The 19,648-nt window shown below is 40.2% G+C and overlaps 1 protein-coding gene across 4 annotated transcripts in view; it reads right to left on the bottom strand.

Moving 5' to 3' along the window:
* The window catches only part of Usp40 (ubiquitin specific peptidase 40), a 50,025-nt gene that overhangs the window by 23,088 nt on the left and 7,289 nt on the right, over positions 1 to 19,648 (bottom strand). For all 4 annotated transcript variants that reach the window (XR_002378360.2, XR_003837435.1, XM_021167449.2 and 1 more), the window contains exons 4-14: positions 18,363 to 18,660; positions 16,232 to 16,313; positions 14,520 to 14,691; positions 13,497 to 13,581; positions 12,540 to 12,610; positions 10,804 to 11,126; positions 8,299 to 8,422; positions 6,581 to 6,638; positions 1,411 to 1,464; positions 529 to 617; positions 195 to 281 (exon numbers count right to left, since the gene is read on the bottom strand). Coding sequence is in view for 2 of the 4 variants with exons in the window: in XM_021167449.2 (XP_021023108.1) it covers positions 195 to 281; positions 529 to 617; positions 1,411 to 1,464; positions 6,581 to 6,638; positions 8,299 to 8,422; positions 10,804 to 11,126; positions 12,540 to 12,610; positions 13,497 to 13,581; positions 14,520 to 14,691; positions 16,232 to 16,313; positions 18,363 to 18,660 (1,443 nt within the window). In the remaining 2 variants the exon portion in view is untranslated. The remainder of the gene's footprint in view (positions 1 to 194; positions 282 to 528; positions 618 to 1,410; positions 1,465 to 6,580; positions 6,639 to 8,298; positions 8,423 to 10,803; positions 11,127 to 12,539; positions 12,611 to 13,496; positions 13,582 to 14,519; positions 14,692 to 16,231; positions 16,314 to 18,362; positions 18,661 to 19,648) is intronic.

The following is a 19,648-nucleotide window of genomic DNA, read 5'->3' on the forward strand; positions in this document are numbered from 1 at the left end:
TGGTTGTGAGCCACCATGTGGTTGCTGGGATTTGAACTCTGGACCTTCGGAAGAGCAGTCGGGTGCTCTTACCCACTGAGCCATCTCACCAGCCCCAAACAAGTTTTGAAAGCATATACTGTGTAAGACCTTGCCTTATAACTCCAAATCCCAAACAGGATACCATGGCCCCCAAACCCAAAGTAATTACTTACATCTCTCACTGAGAGTGTTTCTTCTACTATGATGTCCATCTCTGCCCCAGGGTGAATGTCAGTCCCCAGAGCAAAAAACAGGAACAGCTATGAGCAAGACAGAAGTATGAAAATAATTCCCCCTGAACTAAATCTTCTCAACTACAAAAGGAACCTAAGAAATATGCTTTGGAATGGTATTTTTGGTTTCAACAACATAATAGTATAGAAATTTAAAGAAATTTAAAGAATTTTTTTACAGGAAAACTATTACTGGAGCATTAAAGATATCAGTTACAGAATATGACATTTTAGTTGGGAAGGAGCAGCTCTGCTTTGCGGGGCGGTATTGTACCTGAGAGGAAGTTGGTGCTTTTCCCAGACACAGGCCCACGGAGCTTCCCATCTTCACCTCTGCTTCCTCCAAAGTGCTACTGTCTGGGACTATGAGGAAATTGGATAACCAAGTGAATATTTTGAATTCCTATGTCTCTTTAGTACAGTGACATTATTTTCTTGAACCGAGAGGATCAAGGCTGAGCCATAGCTCAGAAGGAAAGTCTGTAGTTATCCTGGGCAAGGCCCTGAATTCCACCCAGCACCACCACACCATTATTAGATTTTTATACACACGCTAGAGAAAAGAATATTAAGAGGAAAAGGTGAGTTGTGCTTCATGTTGAAGTAGCACATGTACTGTGGTTATGTTTAATTTTCACATTCCTACAGTACTCTCATTACCTTGTACCACAATGCTAAGAAACATGATTTATACTTAATAAACATGACTTGGCCAAAGACTTATTTACATGAATTAAAAAATCTGTATGGTGGACTTGCTTCATCCACATTTGAAGTTGTGATAGTGAGTAACATCAGTCATTGGACTCATCTATGATGTAGTCAGGGCTGATCTCAAGACGGGTCAGAAAAGTAGGAAGCAAAGACTATTCATAATGGTGTGCCAATGAAATGAACAAGCAGAGAGACCTTAGAGGTCAAGCTACAAAGACCTTAGACTACACCATGACCACAACAAGGTCGGAGGCATCAGAAAGAGCTTTTAAGAAAACAGAGATGGTCTAAGTCTTTCTGTAAGGAATAAGATGTTTGGATAGAAATACATCCAGAAGTCAGTCTCCCGGAGGTAACTTAGGAATGTGAGCTATGGGAACCATTATTTACCTACAGGTGCTCTGAGTGAGAACCTGCCGGTCTGAAAGCAGCCAAGATTTACCTGGACAAAGAAGCTTCCCGTTTCTATCAATGGGTCTCAAACAGCTGTTCTCAGCTGCGAATGAAAAGAAGGTGGTTAACTACTAAGAAAAGAGCTCTAAAGTAATATTCTATTTTGTTAATTACAGTAGGTACAATAGGCTACCCTCCACCCCCAAAGCAAAGCTCCAGATGAGCACAGTGGCTGTGTGTTCTGTACTCAGTGCTCATGCAGGACGCCAGGGAACAGGAGTCACGATTCAAAGCCGGCTTCAATTACACAATGAGGTGCTGTCCCAAAAACAAAACAAACAAAACAGAACAGAACAAAACAAAACAGAATACTCCAACAATCAAAAAACAAAACAAACCACAAAAAACAAAACCAAAAAACTTCCCCAAACAACCTCAAATGTGGATAATCTTCACTTTGCAGTTATGCACTACTATATATATATATATATATATATCACTAAAATGGTTCAGTGGGAAAATTACAACTAGCCAATGACTTCAGCACATTTTTCCCAAAACATTAAAAATTGTAAGGTTACACATGGTTCGGGAAAAGAAAAAAAGTAAAATAAACACACATACATGCATTTAAAATACTAGAACCAGAGATGAATATTTCTGTCTTGCAGGACACTGATCACAAGCAGGGTGTGATGCTGTGTACCCCTACACACATTTGGAAGAAAGAAGCAGGAGGGTTGGGAAGCCAGCCTGGTCTATGTAGTGAATTCCAGGCCAGCCAGGGCTAAACAGTGAGACCCAATCTCCAAAACATACACCAGGAACCAGATCCAGAGTGTGGACAAGGGTTAAGTCTTCCCCTGCTGGGGCAGCTGGTGGTGGGCATGAGATTTCCTGCCCCTTGGCAAGTGCTTGTACTTCTGACATGAGCTCAGCTCCCAAGATGATTTCTGCATTTAACTGGAAAACACCTCTGCGAGCTTGTTCAATGTGAAGTCTTTCTCCAGCATCATTTCTCCTGGAATGTTTGCATTTTTTGCCACCATCATCACTTAAGTCACTAAGTTTGCCTTTAGCAAATTCCTTAGCTGCCTGTCTGGAACCTCTTGAGTGACAGCTATGTCACCATTCCTGTGGACAGTGGCTGCTTCTCTGTTGTGACTTCTGTTTCTTCGGATGCTTTCTTTCATGATCTATTCATGTACAATGTCAGGTAGGCTTATGGCTGGGAGAGATGGAGCAGAACTATACACTTTACTGTCTGTGTGTAGATATGCATGAGACACACACTAGCCAGTTACCACTGAACTTGAAAAAAGGGAAGTGACTGGTCTGACCTGTGACTACAGAGCTAGTAACTGTGGCCAGGCTTTAGCCAAATACTCACTGAAATTCAGCTATTATACTAACTGAAATTCAAGCAAATGCAAGTGTGCAAAGCAGACCACCTGCATTTCAAGCACACTTAGCAAATGGATGAGGCCAGCATGCACTGCTGAGGATGCGGACTCCTGATCCTGGGAAGGAGCACACTAAGTTTTCAGTCCAAATAGAGTTCTTACTATTCAATGCGAAGCATGAACTTGGAAGGAAGGAGTGTGGAGACCTCTGAATGAGCAATAATGCATAGGCTTAAAATGGTCTAAGTTTAATAGAGTGGGACAGACTTTCCTCAGAGACTCCAGAGTTCTGTCTCTTGTACTATGTTGTTATGAAGCTGACCTACATTTAAAAATATACATTTCTTATTAAAGAAGTAGATAAAAGTATTTCCATAATTTAAAAAAGCATATTTTAAGTATAGTGCTTTAAAGTCATCTTTTTTCAGTCCTAGCTGAGTATGGTACTGCAAGCCTATAGTTCAAGCTAAATGGCCTAGTGCAAGAGGGTTTCTTGAGCCCAGAAATTCAAGGTTGAGGCAAGGTAACAGCAAGACAAACCCCTCACATCAGTCAGGACAGCCATCAAGCATGATAGCCATGGACTCTGCCCTTACACAGCCTCATCTAATGGGAGAACTGAATGGTTATGGTACAAATAAAAAAAGCAGTTGCAGCTCTAAATGCTATGAAGCAAAAGTACAGAGTGTTAGGAGTGAAGCCAAAAGCCTGAGACTGCATGGTCAGAAATAAAAGAATATTTAGGTTAAGAATAAATGAACAGCTTAAGTTAGGAGATAAAAGTGCAAAAGCAAGAAGGTCCATAGATCAGAGCATGGATAGTCTCTAGGTAGACAAGAGCTTGTGCAAGGGGCTCCCAAAGGCAGCCTGCAGTCTGCTGTGACTCAGCAGGATGGTGGCAAGGAAGTCATAGACAGGTCCTGACTCAGCTCCCACAGGAGTTAGTTCCAGAGTTAGTGAAAGTAGTGGAAAAGCAGAAAGAGCTCTGATGTGGGGCAGAATCTACCTTAAAGAGGTGGACAGAATCCCTTGTTGCATGAGACATAGTGTGGAGGGAGGAAAAGTGTTAGGATGAGGAAATGAGTTACTGGGCACAGTATTGATTCCCACTTCCAGAATAAGCCATTTGCCTCTGGAAAACTTTACCGATGTAATTTTGCTTACAGTATATAGTCCAGTCCAGGAGTACGAGGTGAAAAGCTTGATAAACATGAAAGCACTCACACCAAACCATTGAGCTCCAAGTCCCTTCCATGATGCTCTGCAGCCAACCCCTACACCCCGGTCTTCATCTGCTCTCTGTGACTGCAGCTTAAACTTTAGATTCCTAAAACACCGCCTGGGTGCAAACATGGGTTTACACTTGTTTGTGCCCAGTTCCTTTCACTTGGCCTGTGAGTTCTGAGAGCCATATATGCTGTGTAGAGGGACGGAGCCCACTGACGGGCAGGCAGCTGCAGTTTGTTTATTCACTCTCTTGCTCACTAGACATGTGGGTTGTTTCCAGTTTGGGGTTATGAACATTTATGTTTTTATAAGGTTGTATGTGTTATCCTTTCTCCAGTAAATATCTAGAAATAGAATTGGTACATAAGTGTTTGCATTTATTAAAAAAAAAACAAAAAAAAACCCCAAAACAAAACAAAAAACCAAACCAAACAACAAAACCAATCAAACAAAAATCAACCAAGCAAAACCAACCCTAAGTTTTCCAAAGAGAATACAGCATACACGAGCTCCACACTTGGTTTTATTGGGACTGGATATTTACTACCTTTATGACAGAGGGATTGTGACTTCCCTCTGCTGGCTCCTGACCCTACCCTTCCTTCACAGGCAGGTCTCCCATACTGGGCTGAGATGTCTTTGGACTGGGTTATAAGCACTTTTTATAAATTCTGTATCCAAGTATAAATGTGTATTTTCTAAGTTTTTCTTCTAGTTCATAGCTTGCTTTTTCAAATGTCCTTTGAAGAGAACTTGTTATAGCTACTGTGTTACAGCTAATATTACTGTGTAATATTTTTTTCTGTATATTCTTTCATGGTTTGAGTATGCTTAAAAAAATCTTTTCCACATAGTAAAGTCATCAAGATTTTCTTGCACGTTTTCTTCAAGAAATTTTATTCTTTTTAATTTTAGTGTTTAGTTTTATATTGATTTAATGTTTTACAAGATGAAAGGTAAAAATGAACTCTTTGTCCACTGTACACAAAAGTGGGTTGTACATATCTATCTATAAGTTCTATACATCTTCCTAGATGATCACAGCCATACCCTGCAGCATTCCTTCAACACTGTTATGGCTACTTTAGGGCTTTTGTTGTTGCTGTTGTTTTTGAGGCAAGGGCTCCCTACATAACACTGGATAGCCTGGAACCTGCTTTATGTAGAGCAGGCTGATCACGCTCTCACAGAGATCCACCTGCCTCTACTTTGAATTCTTTGTATTGCCATGCAAACTTTAGAATGGCATCATCCCCTAAACAATAAAACTGCTAGTGTTTGGAGTGAGAAGACACTGAATCTAGGGAGAGAAGCTCTTAGCAACATTGTGTCTTCTGATCTGTGAACACGGCCTCCTGTTACCTCTATTCATGTGTTGTTCTTTAGTTTCTTTCTGGATGATTTTAGTTTCCAGTGTACAGATCCTGCATATATTTTTCCAAATACATGTCTAATACATAATGATATTATTTTTGTTTCTGGTAAACGCATCAAGGCAAACACTTGAAATTCTAACATGCAGGGGGTTAAGGCAGGGAGATTCTGAGTTCCAGGCAGGCCTCAGTTATACTATATCCAAAACAAAACAAAAAACCCCAAATAAATAAATATGGTTTTCTCATTTTGATGTCTATTTTATTTTTGCTATTGATGAATTCCTGCATATTAGTGTTGCACTCTTGCATTTAATGAGATACCCATTTACAATCACTAACAATGGAAAGGGGCAATAACAAACATTAGCAAGGACTTGGAGAAGGTGCACCCATGACACACTACTGAGATGGTAAATGCTTCAGCCTTCGGAAACTGTGTTGTAGTTTCTAATAAAACTAAACACACATTTGCCAGATGGATCAGTATTGTAATGCTTTAAGTCTAATCGAGAGCCCTTGATGCACATGCCCACACAAAGATTCATGTTGAAGTGTGGACAGCAGTGTCATTCCACAAAGGCTAATGAAGTGTGAACATCCTTACAACTGAATGGCAGCCACCATGAAAAGGGATTAAACTCTTGGAAAGTTCGAAATAGTGGACGGACTGCAAAGACTAGTGTGCTACGCAAGAAGAAGCCAGACACAAAAGTCTATGAACCCCATGGCTCCATTTATAGGAAATGTCCAGAAAATGAGCTGACAGAAGGCCATGGATGCTTCTGGAGTGATGGGAGTGTTCTATATCTATACATTCCTGACTGTTACTAATTTACACACTCAGGATGAGTGCACTTTATGATACTTAACTTACATCTCACTGGAGCTGTGAATGAGCAGTAATTGTGTATAAGTCCCACTATAATGTTATAAGAACAATCAAGTACACCTAACATACAACATACAGTGCATTATGAATACAGCTGAGTCAGACAGCGCACTGATCGGGGAGAAAGCAAGACTGGGTCTGAGAAAGACACAGAAAACTGTTTTTATGTTTAAAAAACAAATACATGAGAAAAATATTAACATTTGTCCATTTTGGGTGGTAGGTATGAGAGATTTCCTTAAATAATTTTTTGTACTCTACCATATTTTTTTAATAAAAGAACAAAATTAAGATAAAAACCAAAAAGCAAATAGAAATGATTACCTAGTTCCTTCATTAATTTTAATTCCTTTATGGCTTTAATTCGAATATCAAACACCACCTAAAATAGAGAAATAAACTAATGACTGTGTATAGGTTGAATGGATGGAGATGAAAATGAAGATTATCAGTGTTTATACAGAGATCATTTGAGATATTACCTGACATTTTGCCTACAGAGTTTATTAGCCATCCCTGACATTATTCTGTAAGATTGAAAGCAAAAGCTCAGAATAGATCCTAATAGTTAAGTTTTTACCAAACTGATTTTAACTGGGACAAAAGGATACCAACGAAAATGAAAGAAATAGTTCTCAATGGAAAGCAATAAACTGACAACCGTTCACCTGACAAGTCAAGGAAAGAAAACAGTGGCCAGGCCCATTTCTCACATGGGGACAATGGATCTGGGACCGCGCAACAGAGTATAAAAATGTGTAACAGCAATCCAAGGTGACTACGGCTTTCATTTAATTGACGTTTTAAAGCCCACGTTAGGCCAATATCCTCTAGAGCAACAAATGCTGGTAAAACTTATAGGTAAAAGTAATGTCAGCAATCATCTACCACAAAGTGCTAAGCAGCAGCAGCAGACTCAAAGAACAAAGGACTTTACCAACACTTCCTACATAGCATCAGGAAGGATAGTGTGCACTGATCCTAGACTGTCTTTCTAACAATCACGCTCCGTAAGAAATGATAATGCCAAGGATTGGCAAGATGGCTCCACGGGGGTTGGTGTTTGCTGCCAAGTCTAATGGCCTGAGTTTGATCCCTGAAATCTGCATAGAGGAGAGAGAGAATGAACTCTGGCTTCCACATGCATCCCTGTCCCCACAAATAAATAAATGTAAAGAAAAACATTTTAAAAGAAATTATAAAGTGATATAAAACATCTTAGTAAATTTCTATTTCTTTGGTATAGAAAAAATCATTAAAATGCTAGGAACAAGTAAATATAAAAATATGTTTCCTTGAAGTGCCAGGGTAGGGGGATACCCAGGGGAGTTCCCACACACCCAGAGAGGAAAAGGAGGGGGGAAGGATTGGGAGAGGGTGACTGGAAGGAGGCAGTGAGTGGGAATGTAAAGTGAATGAAAAAAAAAAAAAAAAGATGTTTTGTAGTGAGGTGTGGTGGTGCATTCCTTTAATCTTAGCACTCAGGAAACAGAGGCAGCCTGGACAGTCCAGGACAGCTAGGACTACATAGAAACCTTGTCTCAGCCTGCCCCTCCAAAGCAAGCAAACAAACAACAAGCAAGCATATGTTACCAGAGATTATTTTTAACAAAACCAGAATCATGGCCTTCACACATAGCTAGAGGAACACCTTTTAAGGGCAGTTGGCTTTACACAGGATGCAGTGTATAGAGAGAGTAGTTAGGGATAAAAACGAAAACTTGGCAACACAAAAAGTAAATGACAAATACACACATGTGCTTTAAACAATGCACAGAAGAGCCTGGGCAATAGTTCTCCATGCTTATCTGATCTAGGACTCCAGGAACCACCCAGGTGAGTCCGACATTCTAGTTCTAAGCTTCTCAGCTTAGGAGTTTAGAAGCAGAGCACATCCTGCTTTGAAGCAGGCCACTGGTTGATCTAAGTAAATGAGCAGGAAGAAAAGCAATAAGACTTTAGAGGATATCTGTTGGCACAGTTGTTCTGAAAGACTGACTCTGCTGCCAAATACAACCAGCCAGGTTAGGCCGTCTACTCACTGTGTGCATGGTCACAGCTATCTGAAGCTGCTTCTCTTCAGATTCTGACTGGCAGAAATTTTTCACTTGGAGCCAGTTGAGCTCATTCATGCTGTTGGTCCCTCTCCCTTGTTTGGGCAACAGACTGTAAGTAAAGAACATTGAAAGAATAAGTCCTTACAAGACACACTTCTTTGGGATTCATTGTCCACACTCAGCATGTGTCCCTTAAAGTGACCAAAGGGAAGGAACCACATTCCACTGACTTGCTACTGTGACATTAGTTGGCTTTAGGGCAAGATTAGGCAGTAGTCTACAGTGCTGGTTTTCATGGCTCCAAATCCTGAGTTAAAAGATTTGTGCCTGTCTTCAAGGAGAATTTTTTCTCTGCAAGACAAGGTCTCCACAGCCTAGACTGGCTTTCAACTCACTGTGTAGCTAAGGCTGGCCTAAAACTCCCAAATGCTGGAAAACAGGCATGTATGTCCCATTACATCCAGCTTCAAGGGTCACTCCTATAAAGGAATGGTTGGTCACCTGGTGTCTGCCTGCACAAGAGTCCCTAGAGTGGCTTTAGAAGACTATCAAAGCCTGTCCATTGGGATCTGGATTTAACAGCAGGGCAGCTGTGTACATATGTGTAGGTGGACAGTGCACAAAAGTGCTATACATATGCAGTCATACACACTATACATTTGTATTTCATTGGAGACTTTTATTTTTCATATTAGCAACTGGAAGTAAAGTTTCTTTTCCTAACAAAATCTTCCTATGGACTGAAGAAATATATGGGCTATCAAAAGCTCTTTTGGGAAGTACAGAGGTTTGAATATTTGGTCTCCCATTGGTGGAAATTTTGGACTAGGAAGGATTAGGAAGTTTGGCCTTGTTAGAAGAGGTGTGTCACTAGGGACAGGATTGAGATTGTAAAAGCTCACACCATTACCTGTCTCAGTCAGTCAGTCAGTCAGTCAGTCAGTCAGTCAGTCAGTCAGTCAGTCAGTTTCTTTGTCTCTCTCCCTCCCTCCTACTTGTGGATATGGTTGTAAGCTCTCTGGGTCAGTGTCATGCCTGTCTGCCACCATGCTCCCTGCCATGATGGTCATGAACCCTAACTCTCTGGAACCATGAGCCCCAAATAAAATATTCTTTTATAAGTTGCTTTGACATACTAACGTATCACCCCAAACACAGTTCTACTCTTTGTCTCAGTTGTTGCACTCTGATGCCCGCCTCAGAAGACATACTGCAGTTGTAAGCATAAGATGCTTGTGAAGACTACCTTACAGCAGTTGTCAGCTAGAGGATGATGCTAATGGCAAAGATGGCACCACAATTAGCACATGCGATTTGCAACCACTTAACTCTTCCAGTCCCTACACTCTATGAAGTGAGTAGTCACCTCATCTTATGGAAGAAACTGAGCAGAGAGTGGGGTAAACTTGTCTGAGCTCACTCTGTTGGTTATAGGGCAGACTGGTTGGAGTCCTCATCCTTACCACTGAGTCATACTGCCTCCTCATTTAAGAGCAGTTGGGCAAATGATGATGCCCACATCCATTAGGTGGAAGCTTCAAAGGAGGCTTATGGAGTTCACAAACACGTGTGAGGAAAGCAAGACACAGACAGCTATTTATTAGAGAGATAATCATTAGAGTGCTTAAAAAGATAAAAACCATCCAAATGATGATTTCAATTTAGAAGAAAAGGAAAGCTACCAGACACCAATAGTAACCAAAACTGCATCCTACTGAGGGATGGGATCTTCAGTGTTTTTGCTTCATCTCCCAAGTCCTACTAAACGAAGACTATCTTTTATAAAGAGCACGTGATCCACTCTCCTATACACAAGACAGAGAAGCACAGCTGAAGAACATGTCTCCATGGAGGACCACACAAGCCCACAGGCTCTGCTTCTCGGCATCTCATACAGGCTGCAGAAACGTATGGACACAGACACAGACACAGACAGGAGTAGGAAGGTATAGCGCTTCAGAGTTTCAGATGGCTACAGGGTTCAGGGTAATTTCTCTGGGCAATTGTCCCATTGGGAAGGCTGGGTCTCTTCCAAGAATCACAGAGAATACCACAAGGAAAGCCTAATTTGTCCTATGAATCTCTTTTCCTTATGAGAATAAGCTTTTAGTTTTATAACTTAATTAGAATAACTTATAACTTAATTAGATAGGATTCTGTCTATGGAGAACTAATTGAGACTGTATCTACAAGTCAAGGACATATTTATAACAGTTTTTTTTCTCTAAGTTATACAACCCAAACATTCCTCTGTACACTTAAGAGCTAAGCCTGACACAACTAGCACTTCTGATGTGGATTAGGAGTTAGGGCCAGCCTCAGCTAAATAGAGGCTGAGGCCAGTCTGGATCACACAAGATCTTAGCCCAAAACTGGACAACAGGAGATGTTGAAGCAGGTATGGGTAAAGGTGCATACACACACACATAAATCATTTTTAAAAGAATAAACAACAATATGTTCTCCTTATTTCTCTCTTCAATGAGTTACCTGCGATTATCACTGTCTGAATCTTGAACCAAAATTAAGCTTCCATTTCTGAGACCTTGTTCTCTGAATGTCTTCTTCATGTCTTCTTTGGGAATAGCAGTCCAGCACTCTTCCTCTGCAGACTCCACACTGTTCATGAGGATGGCGCCTGCTGCAGTGCCCAAGGCTGTGAACACAGTGCCCACTTCTGCATTAGCGGCAAAGACATGTGGTGACTCCACCAACTGCTCACATTTTGAGCCTTCACCACTTAGTTCTAGATGAAGAATGTTTAACAGCAGAGGTTCACAATCAAAACCAGTCTGAATTTGGACTCCACCAACCTGCAACAACATCAATACAACCACTAGTGAAGCATATGTTTGCCAAATTAAAGTAAAATAAAAATTATTCTTTCACTGGAAAAACCTATTCTTGTAGCACAACCCATTTTTTTTTCAAGTGAATAGTTTTTTCACACTGCCTTTTTAAGTATTAAAAGAACAACTTTGAATTTTATTTTGAAAATTTCTCTTATTCACCTTTTCTGACTTTAAAGTATGAGTTGCCAAATGGTGGCAATGTGCCCTTGGAAATTCAGAGAACCAAGGACAAGTCACAGGGCATCTGAGATGCTCATCCCTCCTGAGACAGCATTCACTCCTGTCATTCCTGCTTTAGCAGTCCTGGCTACACCCTTCTCTATCCCTGCAGCTGTCACACACACTCTAAAGCCTAGGGTGCAGTTATTTACATAAGAAGGCCATGGATGACTAGCTTATTCTGCATCAAGCATGTGACATACAGTCTAGTAAAATGGAGGTGCTTCATTATCTTTGAGCATGTGCATTTGTGCATATAGTGTGCATGAACACACACATGTATATAATATATGTGTGCAGCCAAGATCTTGGTTGTTCCAACTTTTTTTTGAGACAAGGTCTCACATTAACCTAGAACTCACCAAGCAGGCTAAGCTGGCTGGCTGTCAGCCCCAGTAATTACGTCTATCTCTGCCTCCCCAGTGCTGGGGTTACAAGAGCATGCCACCATCCTGGCTTTTTACAAAGGTTCAGGGCATCTAACTCAGATCCTCAAGCACTTTACCTATGGCACAATCTCCTCTGCCATCCACATATTTCTTTAATCTAGCTAATAAATACCACTGACAAGACCTAAAAAGTAACGAGCAGTCCAAAGTTTCCTTTCCTTCCTTTTCCCTTTTCTTTTCCTTCTTCTTGTCTCCTTACACCTCCTTTCAATTTCTGAGACAGAGCTTTACTACATATCTTAGGGCTAGCCTGGAACTCACTATGTGGTCCAAGTTGCCCTTCAACTTGAGTAGTTCTATCTCAGGCACCTTGGAATACATGTGCACCACCATACCCAGTTCATTTCAGGAATTTTCTGATGGCTAACTGAATGCCAAATAAAATTTCATTACAATGTTTTTTGCTTTTTTTTTTTTTTTTTTTTTTTGTAATGAGACATGGTTTCATGCTGCCCAGGTTGGCCTTGAACTTATAGCAGAAGATGACCCTGAATTTTGACCTTCTGCCTCTACTTCCCGAGTACTGAGATTGTAAGTGTGTGCTACCATCATACTTAGTTTTATGCAGGGATGGGAACTGCACTAGGCCCAAGGCTTCATGTATGTTAGGCAAGCAGTCTACCAACTGGGCAACATTCCCAGTCCTGCAACAGAGTTGTAAAACATCCTAAATTACCATCAATATTGCTTCAGCCATTTTTCTTACCTCTACCCCATTCCATACAAAGATGTCTTCCCCATCAGCAACCTCAGCTTCACACAGTGTCAAGTCATCTCCTAGAAAGATGAGATACTCAGTTCATTCCCCATGACCACAAATACAGCTAAGCTATAGAGGAGCCACGACTCTCCAATGTTTTTGAAAAGGCACTTATTAAAAAAATCATAAAAAAGCAGTAATTATTTTATTAGTTATACTATTAAATCTGGACCATTATACAGTTTTGTGAGCACAGCAAGACAGGAAGGCACACAGAGGTCAACAGTCAAGCCCAAATCACCTGAGATTACCCATAGACTCCAAATGGCCCAGATCACCACCAAACTGCTGCCGGTGTCAGCTGTCACAAATAGATGTGTGTTGTAACACTACCGTTCTTATACTGGTTTGTTATTTCAGAGAAGTAAATGCCTTTAAACTCTCAAAAGACTTGTCTTTATCTGCTACAAAATCTGAGGTTGAGTGGGCAAAGCCACATAAATAAGATTTTAATGGTTTTAAAGCATTTTGCTCAGTCATTTGTGACTCTGTGTGTATATCTATAGCTATATACCCAAAGCATTTTAAAGTTTTGATAGCATGGTAGTCTTAGTTTAAAAAAAAGTAAAACATGCCATATTGAGAAGATTTTACGTATACATTGGCTAGACTGCTAAGACAGAAGGCTGACAAGGTGGCTCAGTGGGAAGACACTTGCTTCACAGTCTGATGATCTGAGTTCCATCCTGGAACCCACATGGTGGAAGCAAAGAATCCACTGTGTACGTTGTCCCCCAAGGCTCCTGTGCTTCCATGAGCATACACATGCATTGTGTATGTATATACTGCCCCCCCCCCCAAGATAAATGTAATTAAAAAAGAAAAAGGCAGGAGGCAGAGAAGGACTGTCAAGTTCCCCAAGATAAACACAGAATGAGTTGCTGTGTTCTGTATTGATCTTACCATCGAGGGTATGGTACACATGAAGTCCTGCTGGCACACGCTTCGCAACACTAAGAACCATGTCTCCTTCCCAACATTCCAAGAGCTAAAGAATGTGTAGAGTGAAAAAATAATGAGCCATAACATATGAACTTGGACTCAGTAAGAGTAGCAAATGAACACTCCCATTCCTAAGCAACACCAGCATTTTAGAAATAAACAATTCAATTGATGAATTACTCAAACCCAAAGATGTTGACTGCATCCATTGCTGACTGAAGAATTTGGGTGCCTAAGCCCAGTAGCCATCTAAACAATCTTACTCAATTTATGTAAGGATGGACTTTCTTGGAATGCAATCTGGCCCAGGAATTTCTGACCCAGCTTTACTTAGAAAACAACATGCTCCAGGGACTACAGAAAGGAAAGCCCCCTACTCTAATTTAAAAGGTAGCATTTTGGGCTGGGGCATAGCTCTGTGGTACAGTATTCTGCCTAGTTTGTGTGAGGCCCAGAGTTTTATCTCCTCTCCCACCCCTACCCCCGACCCCTCCCTGCACCCTCCCATTAGCATTGTCAGTTATGTACTAGATAGATGGAGGTGTGTTAAGCTTTTAAATCTGAGCCTGGCTACTGGCAGAAACCTCTCTGAAATAGTATCAGAACATTATTTTTACTCTAGTCTTTTTTATAACATTATAAGATATTTCTCTTAAGAAGATAATTTGTCTTTACAATACATTTATAAGATTCATTTACTGTGTCAATCTCCTGGTTCTTCAACAGTGGCTTGTGTCTAAGTTGACAGTTTGCAGAGATGCATAATTGAAATACTAGATAGACAGCATAGCCAGCAATGCATAAGACATAAGAGACAAATCAAGCCTTTTCCATTTGGAATGCCCTCCACAGCTCAGAGCACCGGGCTACTGAGCTTAATTCTGCCAGAACTGACTCAGAAATGACCTTTACTGCAGAAGTTCAGACACACAGGATTCTAGAGCACCTGCTACTGAAGCAGAGATTATGTTTCTGTTAAATTACCTGAAATATTGACTGACGAAGATCTCCTAAAGTTTTTCTTTTATCAAACGTTAAGTGCCACACGCTCTCTGTCTCAGAGACTGCAGGGTGAAGAGCCCCATTGAAGAAACGGTAGTGAGGACCCAAATGGAGATGCAACTCAAAAGTACTGTTTGCAGAATCACATTCTGCCCTTTAGAGACATAAGCAAAACACACATACACTGTTTTTGTAATACTCTTTATCTCAAACCAAAAACATTCGAATCTGTTAACTCAATAAATATGAGTTCTTAAAGTTAAAAAACAATGACAAAAACCCAAACAAACAAACAAAACCATTCACCTTACCATGCGTGTAAGTTCTCCACTCTACCTCAGTAACATCTTTTTCTTCTGCCTGCCCAAATGATTTACTTTGGCTTTTCAATACAGCACACATTCAGCTGGACCTGTGCCATGAAAGTTGTTTCCATGGACACTGCATACATTGACTGTCTCTAGCTATAGAAGAATTCTGGATGTCTGTCCACATATTCTGAGGTGGATTCCAAACACCATCCTAATGTCCACGAGGCTCCTGTGGTCTTTCCAGACTGTTAAGATCTTTCCCAGTGTTTGTTTTCCAGGCTGAAATCCTAAGTGACAGGCTGATCTTCGCTCCTCTCTGGTACATTCAGTTAACTCAAAGCCTGGTACCAAACTTGTTCCCTTAGGCAGAACAAGCTTAGGCTGGAATGAGGCAGTCGCTGAGACTAAGTACTTCAGATGAATTCTATGCTCATCGACAGGAACATTAGATTTTCTAAGGACTTTAATTTAGCTTTTGCTGTTTTGTTTTTAATTCTTAAGTTGCAACTACTAGCCTAGGTCACTCATGCAAGCTATTTTCTGCATTTAGCATGTTTCCATGGTTTAGTTTTCACTGAGAGTTCCATTGATCATGATGTGTCATACACTGCATCTACTATTTTCACTCCCAGTTTCAAGTCCATGATAAAATTTCTGAACATAGCTTGCTACATTATCACTCTGCTGATACTACTGATGAGCAAACACAGCAACAGAATGGTCTCTAGAGCTTAAGGTTAGCCATGTTCTTAAGTTATGCCTTCAGGTTTTTTTAAACCTTTGTTTTTATTTTGGGTGTTTTGCCTATATTTATATATATATACCATGTGTGTGCAGTATCTGCAGAGGCCATAAGAGAACACAGGATCCCTAGAACTATAGAGTTATAGATAGTTGTGAACTGGGATGTGAATGCTGGGATCTAAACCTGGGTTCCCTGGAAAAGCAGCCAGTATTCTAACCACTGGGCCACCACTCCAGCCCAGCCATTATAGCTCCCTTTCCCCTGACTGACACTAAGTCCCTTTAGAATCAACCCACCTCTAGTCTTCTGTCACTATATGCCAGTTCTTACAACTACTTAAAATTGGGGGACAGTTATATTGGCAAGTTCTCTGTAAACTCAAGGGAATCATTTGGCTAGGCCAGAGCACAACTCACATAGCATGCTTTCCAATTTCTCTAGGCGTCCTAGGCTCTGATCCTTACTTAGCATGGTTACCAGATGTTATTATTCACTTACATATGGATAAATGATGTCTTTACTATAACTAGTTAATAGGTATACATATTTTGGTAAACTTTTATATAGAATGCTTATGACCCAAATTGATCAGTATTTTCCAGAAATATTATCTAAGCACCAAATGTAACTCAAACTACCTTCTCATCTGCAGTAGAATGTTGGCTGCATCCATTTCCTTCAGCAAATGACATGGAACTCTGTATCTTGGATTGGCTCGAGCTGTGAACAAAACTGTCCATTAATTTGTTTTGACCAAACAAAATTGTATTTGCTAAAGAGGCAGGATTAAAAACCTGAACTCAGGTGTGGTAATACACATCTGCAACCCTAGCACTGGGAAGGCCAAGGCAGAGGATCTTGAGTTTGAGGCCAGCCTGGGCTATCCTAGAAGACATTCTCTCAAAGATGAGTTGCTGCAGAGATAGCTCAGAGGTTAGGTGTGCTTGATACTTTTGCAAAGGATTGGAGTTTGGTTCCTAGGACATCAGGCAGCTCACAACTGCCTGTGATTCCGGGGATCTGAAGCCCTCAGACTCCTGCATGCACATAATGGACGTAAATGCATGCAGGTACACACTCATGCTGGAGCCAGGAGCACTACCATTGACTACCTAAGGGAAAACAAAGTTTTCTCTTGACCTTAGTTTTGCTAGATGAACAATTGAAAAAAAATAGTTTTTTTTGTTTTTTTTTTTAAAGCTGATCTAGAAGAATCTCATTGTTTCAATTTTCTTTAAGCATACCTACTAGTTTTGTGCTGATTATAATTTTAACAGTTGGTTACTGTAAAAATTCAGAAATTAGGTCTGAAGGTGACTCAGCTGCTACTAGCCTTGTGGAAACTTGAAGTGCCAGGGTGGGGAGATATGGGGGGGAGCATCTGCTCAGAGAAAGGGGGGCAGGGGAAGGATTGTTGGAGGGGGTGACTGGGAGGGGGCAGTGATCGGGATATAAAGTGAATAAGTAAAAACAAAAATTAAATTAAATTAAAAAAAAATGGAGAAAGGAAGAAAGCTGCTCTTCACTGACTGCTCTTCCATAGGCCCCAGGTTTGGTTTTCGACACCTACACGGTGGCCAACGACCCACTGTAGCTCAAGCTCTAGGGGATTCAATGCCCTCCTTTGACCTCTCAGGGCACCAGGCACACATATGGCACATAGAGGCAAACATTCATACACTTAAAATAATAAATTGTTTTAAATTTTAGAAATTACATTTACTCATTTAGATTTTTTGAGACAGGGTCTTGCTATAGTCTGGGCTGGCCTGAACCTGACTATGTGTCTTGGGTTGGTCTTGAACTCACTACAATCTTCTTGCCTCAGCCTCCCAGATGCTGGAGTTATATATATGAGTCACTATGACTAGTTTGGAAATTATTTTCGAAGTATATTAGGGTACTATCTGTAATCTCACTCCCAAGACATCAATCTTTTTATAAAAACTGAGATTGTAGTCAGCAAACTAGCAGTGATTTTTCACTTCATATTTCTATAGGCTAAAATTTGTGACTGCATAGTAGTGCACTTAAGTAAAATAATTAGTCTAATATTTTCTTTCTTTTGAAAAAAAATTATTTACTTAATGTATTAAGGTTTTGTTTTTGTTTTTGTTTTTGCCTGCATGTATGTCTCTGTACAATCTGTGTATCTGGTGTATTTGGAGGTCTGAAGAGCCTGTTAGATAACCTGGAGCTGGAGTTACAGACAGTTGGCAGCCATTATATGGATACTGGGAATTGAACCCAAATCCTCTAAAAAACAGCTAGTGATCTTAATCATTGTGCCATTTCTCCAGCCCCTAATCAACTTTTTTTCTGGTAGATATTATAGTGGTTTGAATAAAAATAGATTTGAATACTTGGTCACCAAGGAGTAGCATTATGATGAGTTGTGGTCTTGTGTGAAATCTTTCTTTGCTTGCTCATAGTTACATTTTCCTACGCAACAACAATGTACAGCATCCAAGAAAGTTCAATTAGGAAAATGTAACTATGAGAAAGTGAAGAAAAATGTCAGGCATCTCCTCATAAAATGACAAACTGAAAAATAAGGTATGATTTCCTGCTGAAATAAATACATCAAGTAAGGAAAACTTAAATGACAAGCTGATTTCATTTGGCACAGTATACTTGTATTAGTTTTAAAATATGTAAAAGTACCCAGGTAAAACCATCTCTTCAAAAGACAGAACTTCAGGCAGCATTTGAAGCATGTCTGCTGAAGTTGTTAACAAAGCAAAGCAGAGCACTTCTTGTTTTCCATACCTTCAGTGGGCCTTTGTAACGTGGCTTTCCGATAAAACAGCATGTAGGCACTTTCTTTACCCTGGAACTGCTGTGTGATATCTTCCTCTCTGATTGGATGGACTTTGGAATCATTGATATCAAACCAGTGTGGACAGCTGGTGTCATCATTCAAGCCTGGGGATTCTGAAGCAAGTGTATGTAGAATATGTTCACAGCTCTGTAGGTCAGATGGGGCCTGGGTAAGATGGTACCTCAGGAGACTAACTGTACTTTCATCTGTGCTGAGCAGAAATATCTGAGGATGGAGCTGTAAGAACTATTCAGAACAAACAAAAACAAAAATTAGGATTCTTTAAACAATTTTTAATAAAAGTTTTTAAACAAGACAAATTCTGCGTGTGTGTGTGTGTGTGTGTGTGTGTGTCTGTCTGTCTGTCTGTCTGTCTGTGTGACCTGTGTGATTAGATGTTTTTAACTTCACTATTCTTTTTTTTCTCTTGCTAGCCTGTGAGCAGGAAAGCTTGTCTGGTTATGACAAAATTGGAGCATCCTCTTAAATATGCTAACAGTTCCGTCAAGGGAGAAAGGTGACAAGCCACAATGTGGAAAGCATTTGAATGTCACTACTGCTATTTTAAGATTTGCTATTTGTTATTTGCTATTTTAAGGAATGACTACTTGCTATTTAAGTGCTTAAATGAAGAAAACTGGGAAGAGCAAACACTTCTGAACTATTTAGTAGCCATTTAATTCTACAGATTTGCATTTGTCAATTCTTGGGATTGTTTTCCTGTGTTCTCAGAGTTCTCAGAAAACTCTTGCCCACAGCTGTATCTTGAAGTCTTTTCAACTAAAAAGCTTTCGCAAAACAAAAGAACCACCAAAGTGAAAAAAAAAAAAAAGCTAATGAAAAAAATCTTTGCCAACTATACCTCAGACAGGGGATTAATACTGAGCAAGTAGAAAGAATACCAAAAATTAAACATCAAAACCCAAATTACTTAATAAATGGTCTAATGAAATGAACATAAAGCTCTATAAAAACCCCCACAAATGACAAATGAAAGCTTCAAAAAGTGATCATCATCCTTAGTCATCAGGGGAATGCAAACAAGTACCACTGTGATTCCATCTCACCCTAGTCAGAATGGCTGTCATCAAGAAAACAAACGCTGGAGAGGATCATGGGAAAAGGTGTAACCATGTGCAGTCTCTATGGAAATCAGTATGGATCACAAACTAAAGCCAGAATTACCACATGACTTAGCTGTGCCAACTGTTACTATATGACTTAGCTGTGCCAA

The sequence above is a fragment of the Mus caroli genome, chromosome 1 (genome assembly GCF_900094665.2).
Source record: "Mus caroli chromosome 1, CAROLI_EIJ_v1.1, whole genome shotgun sequence".
NCBI lineage: Eukaryota > Metazoa > Chordata > Mammalia > Rodentia > Muridae > Mus > Mus caroli.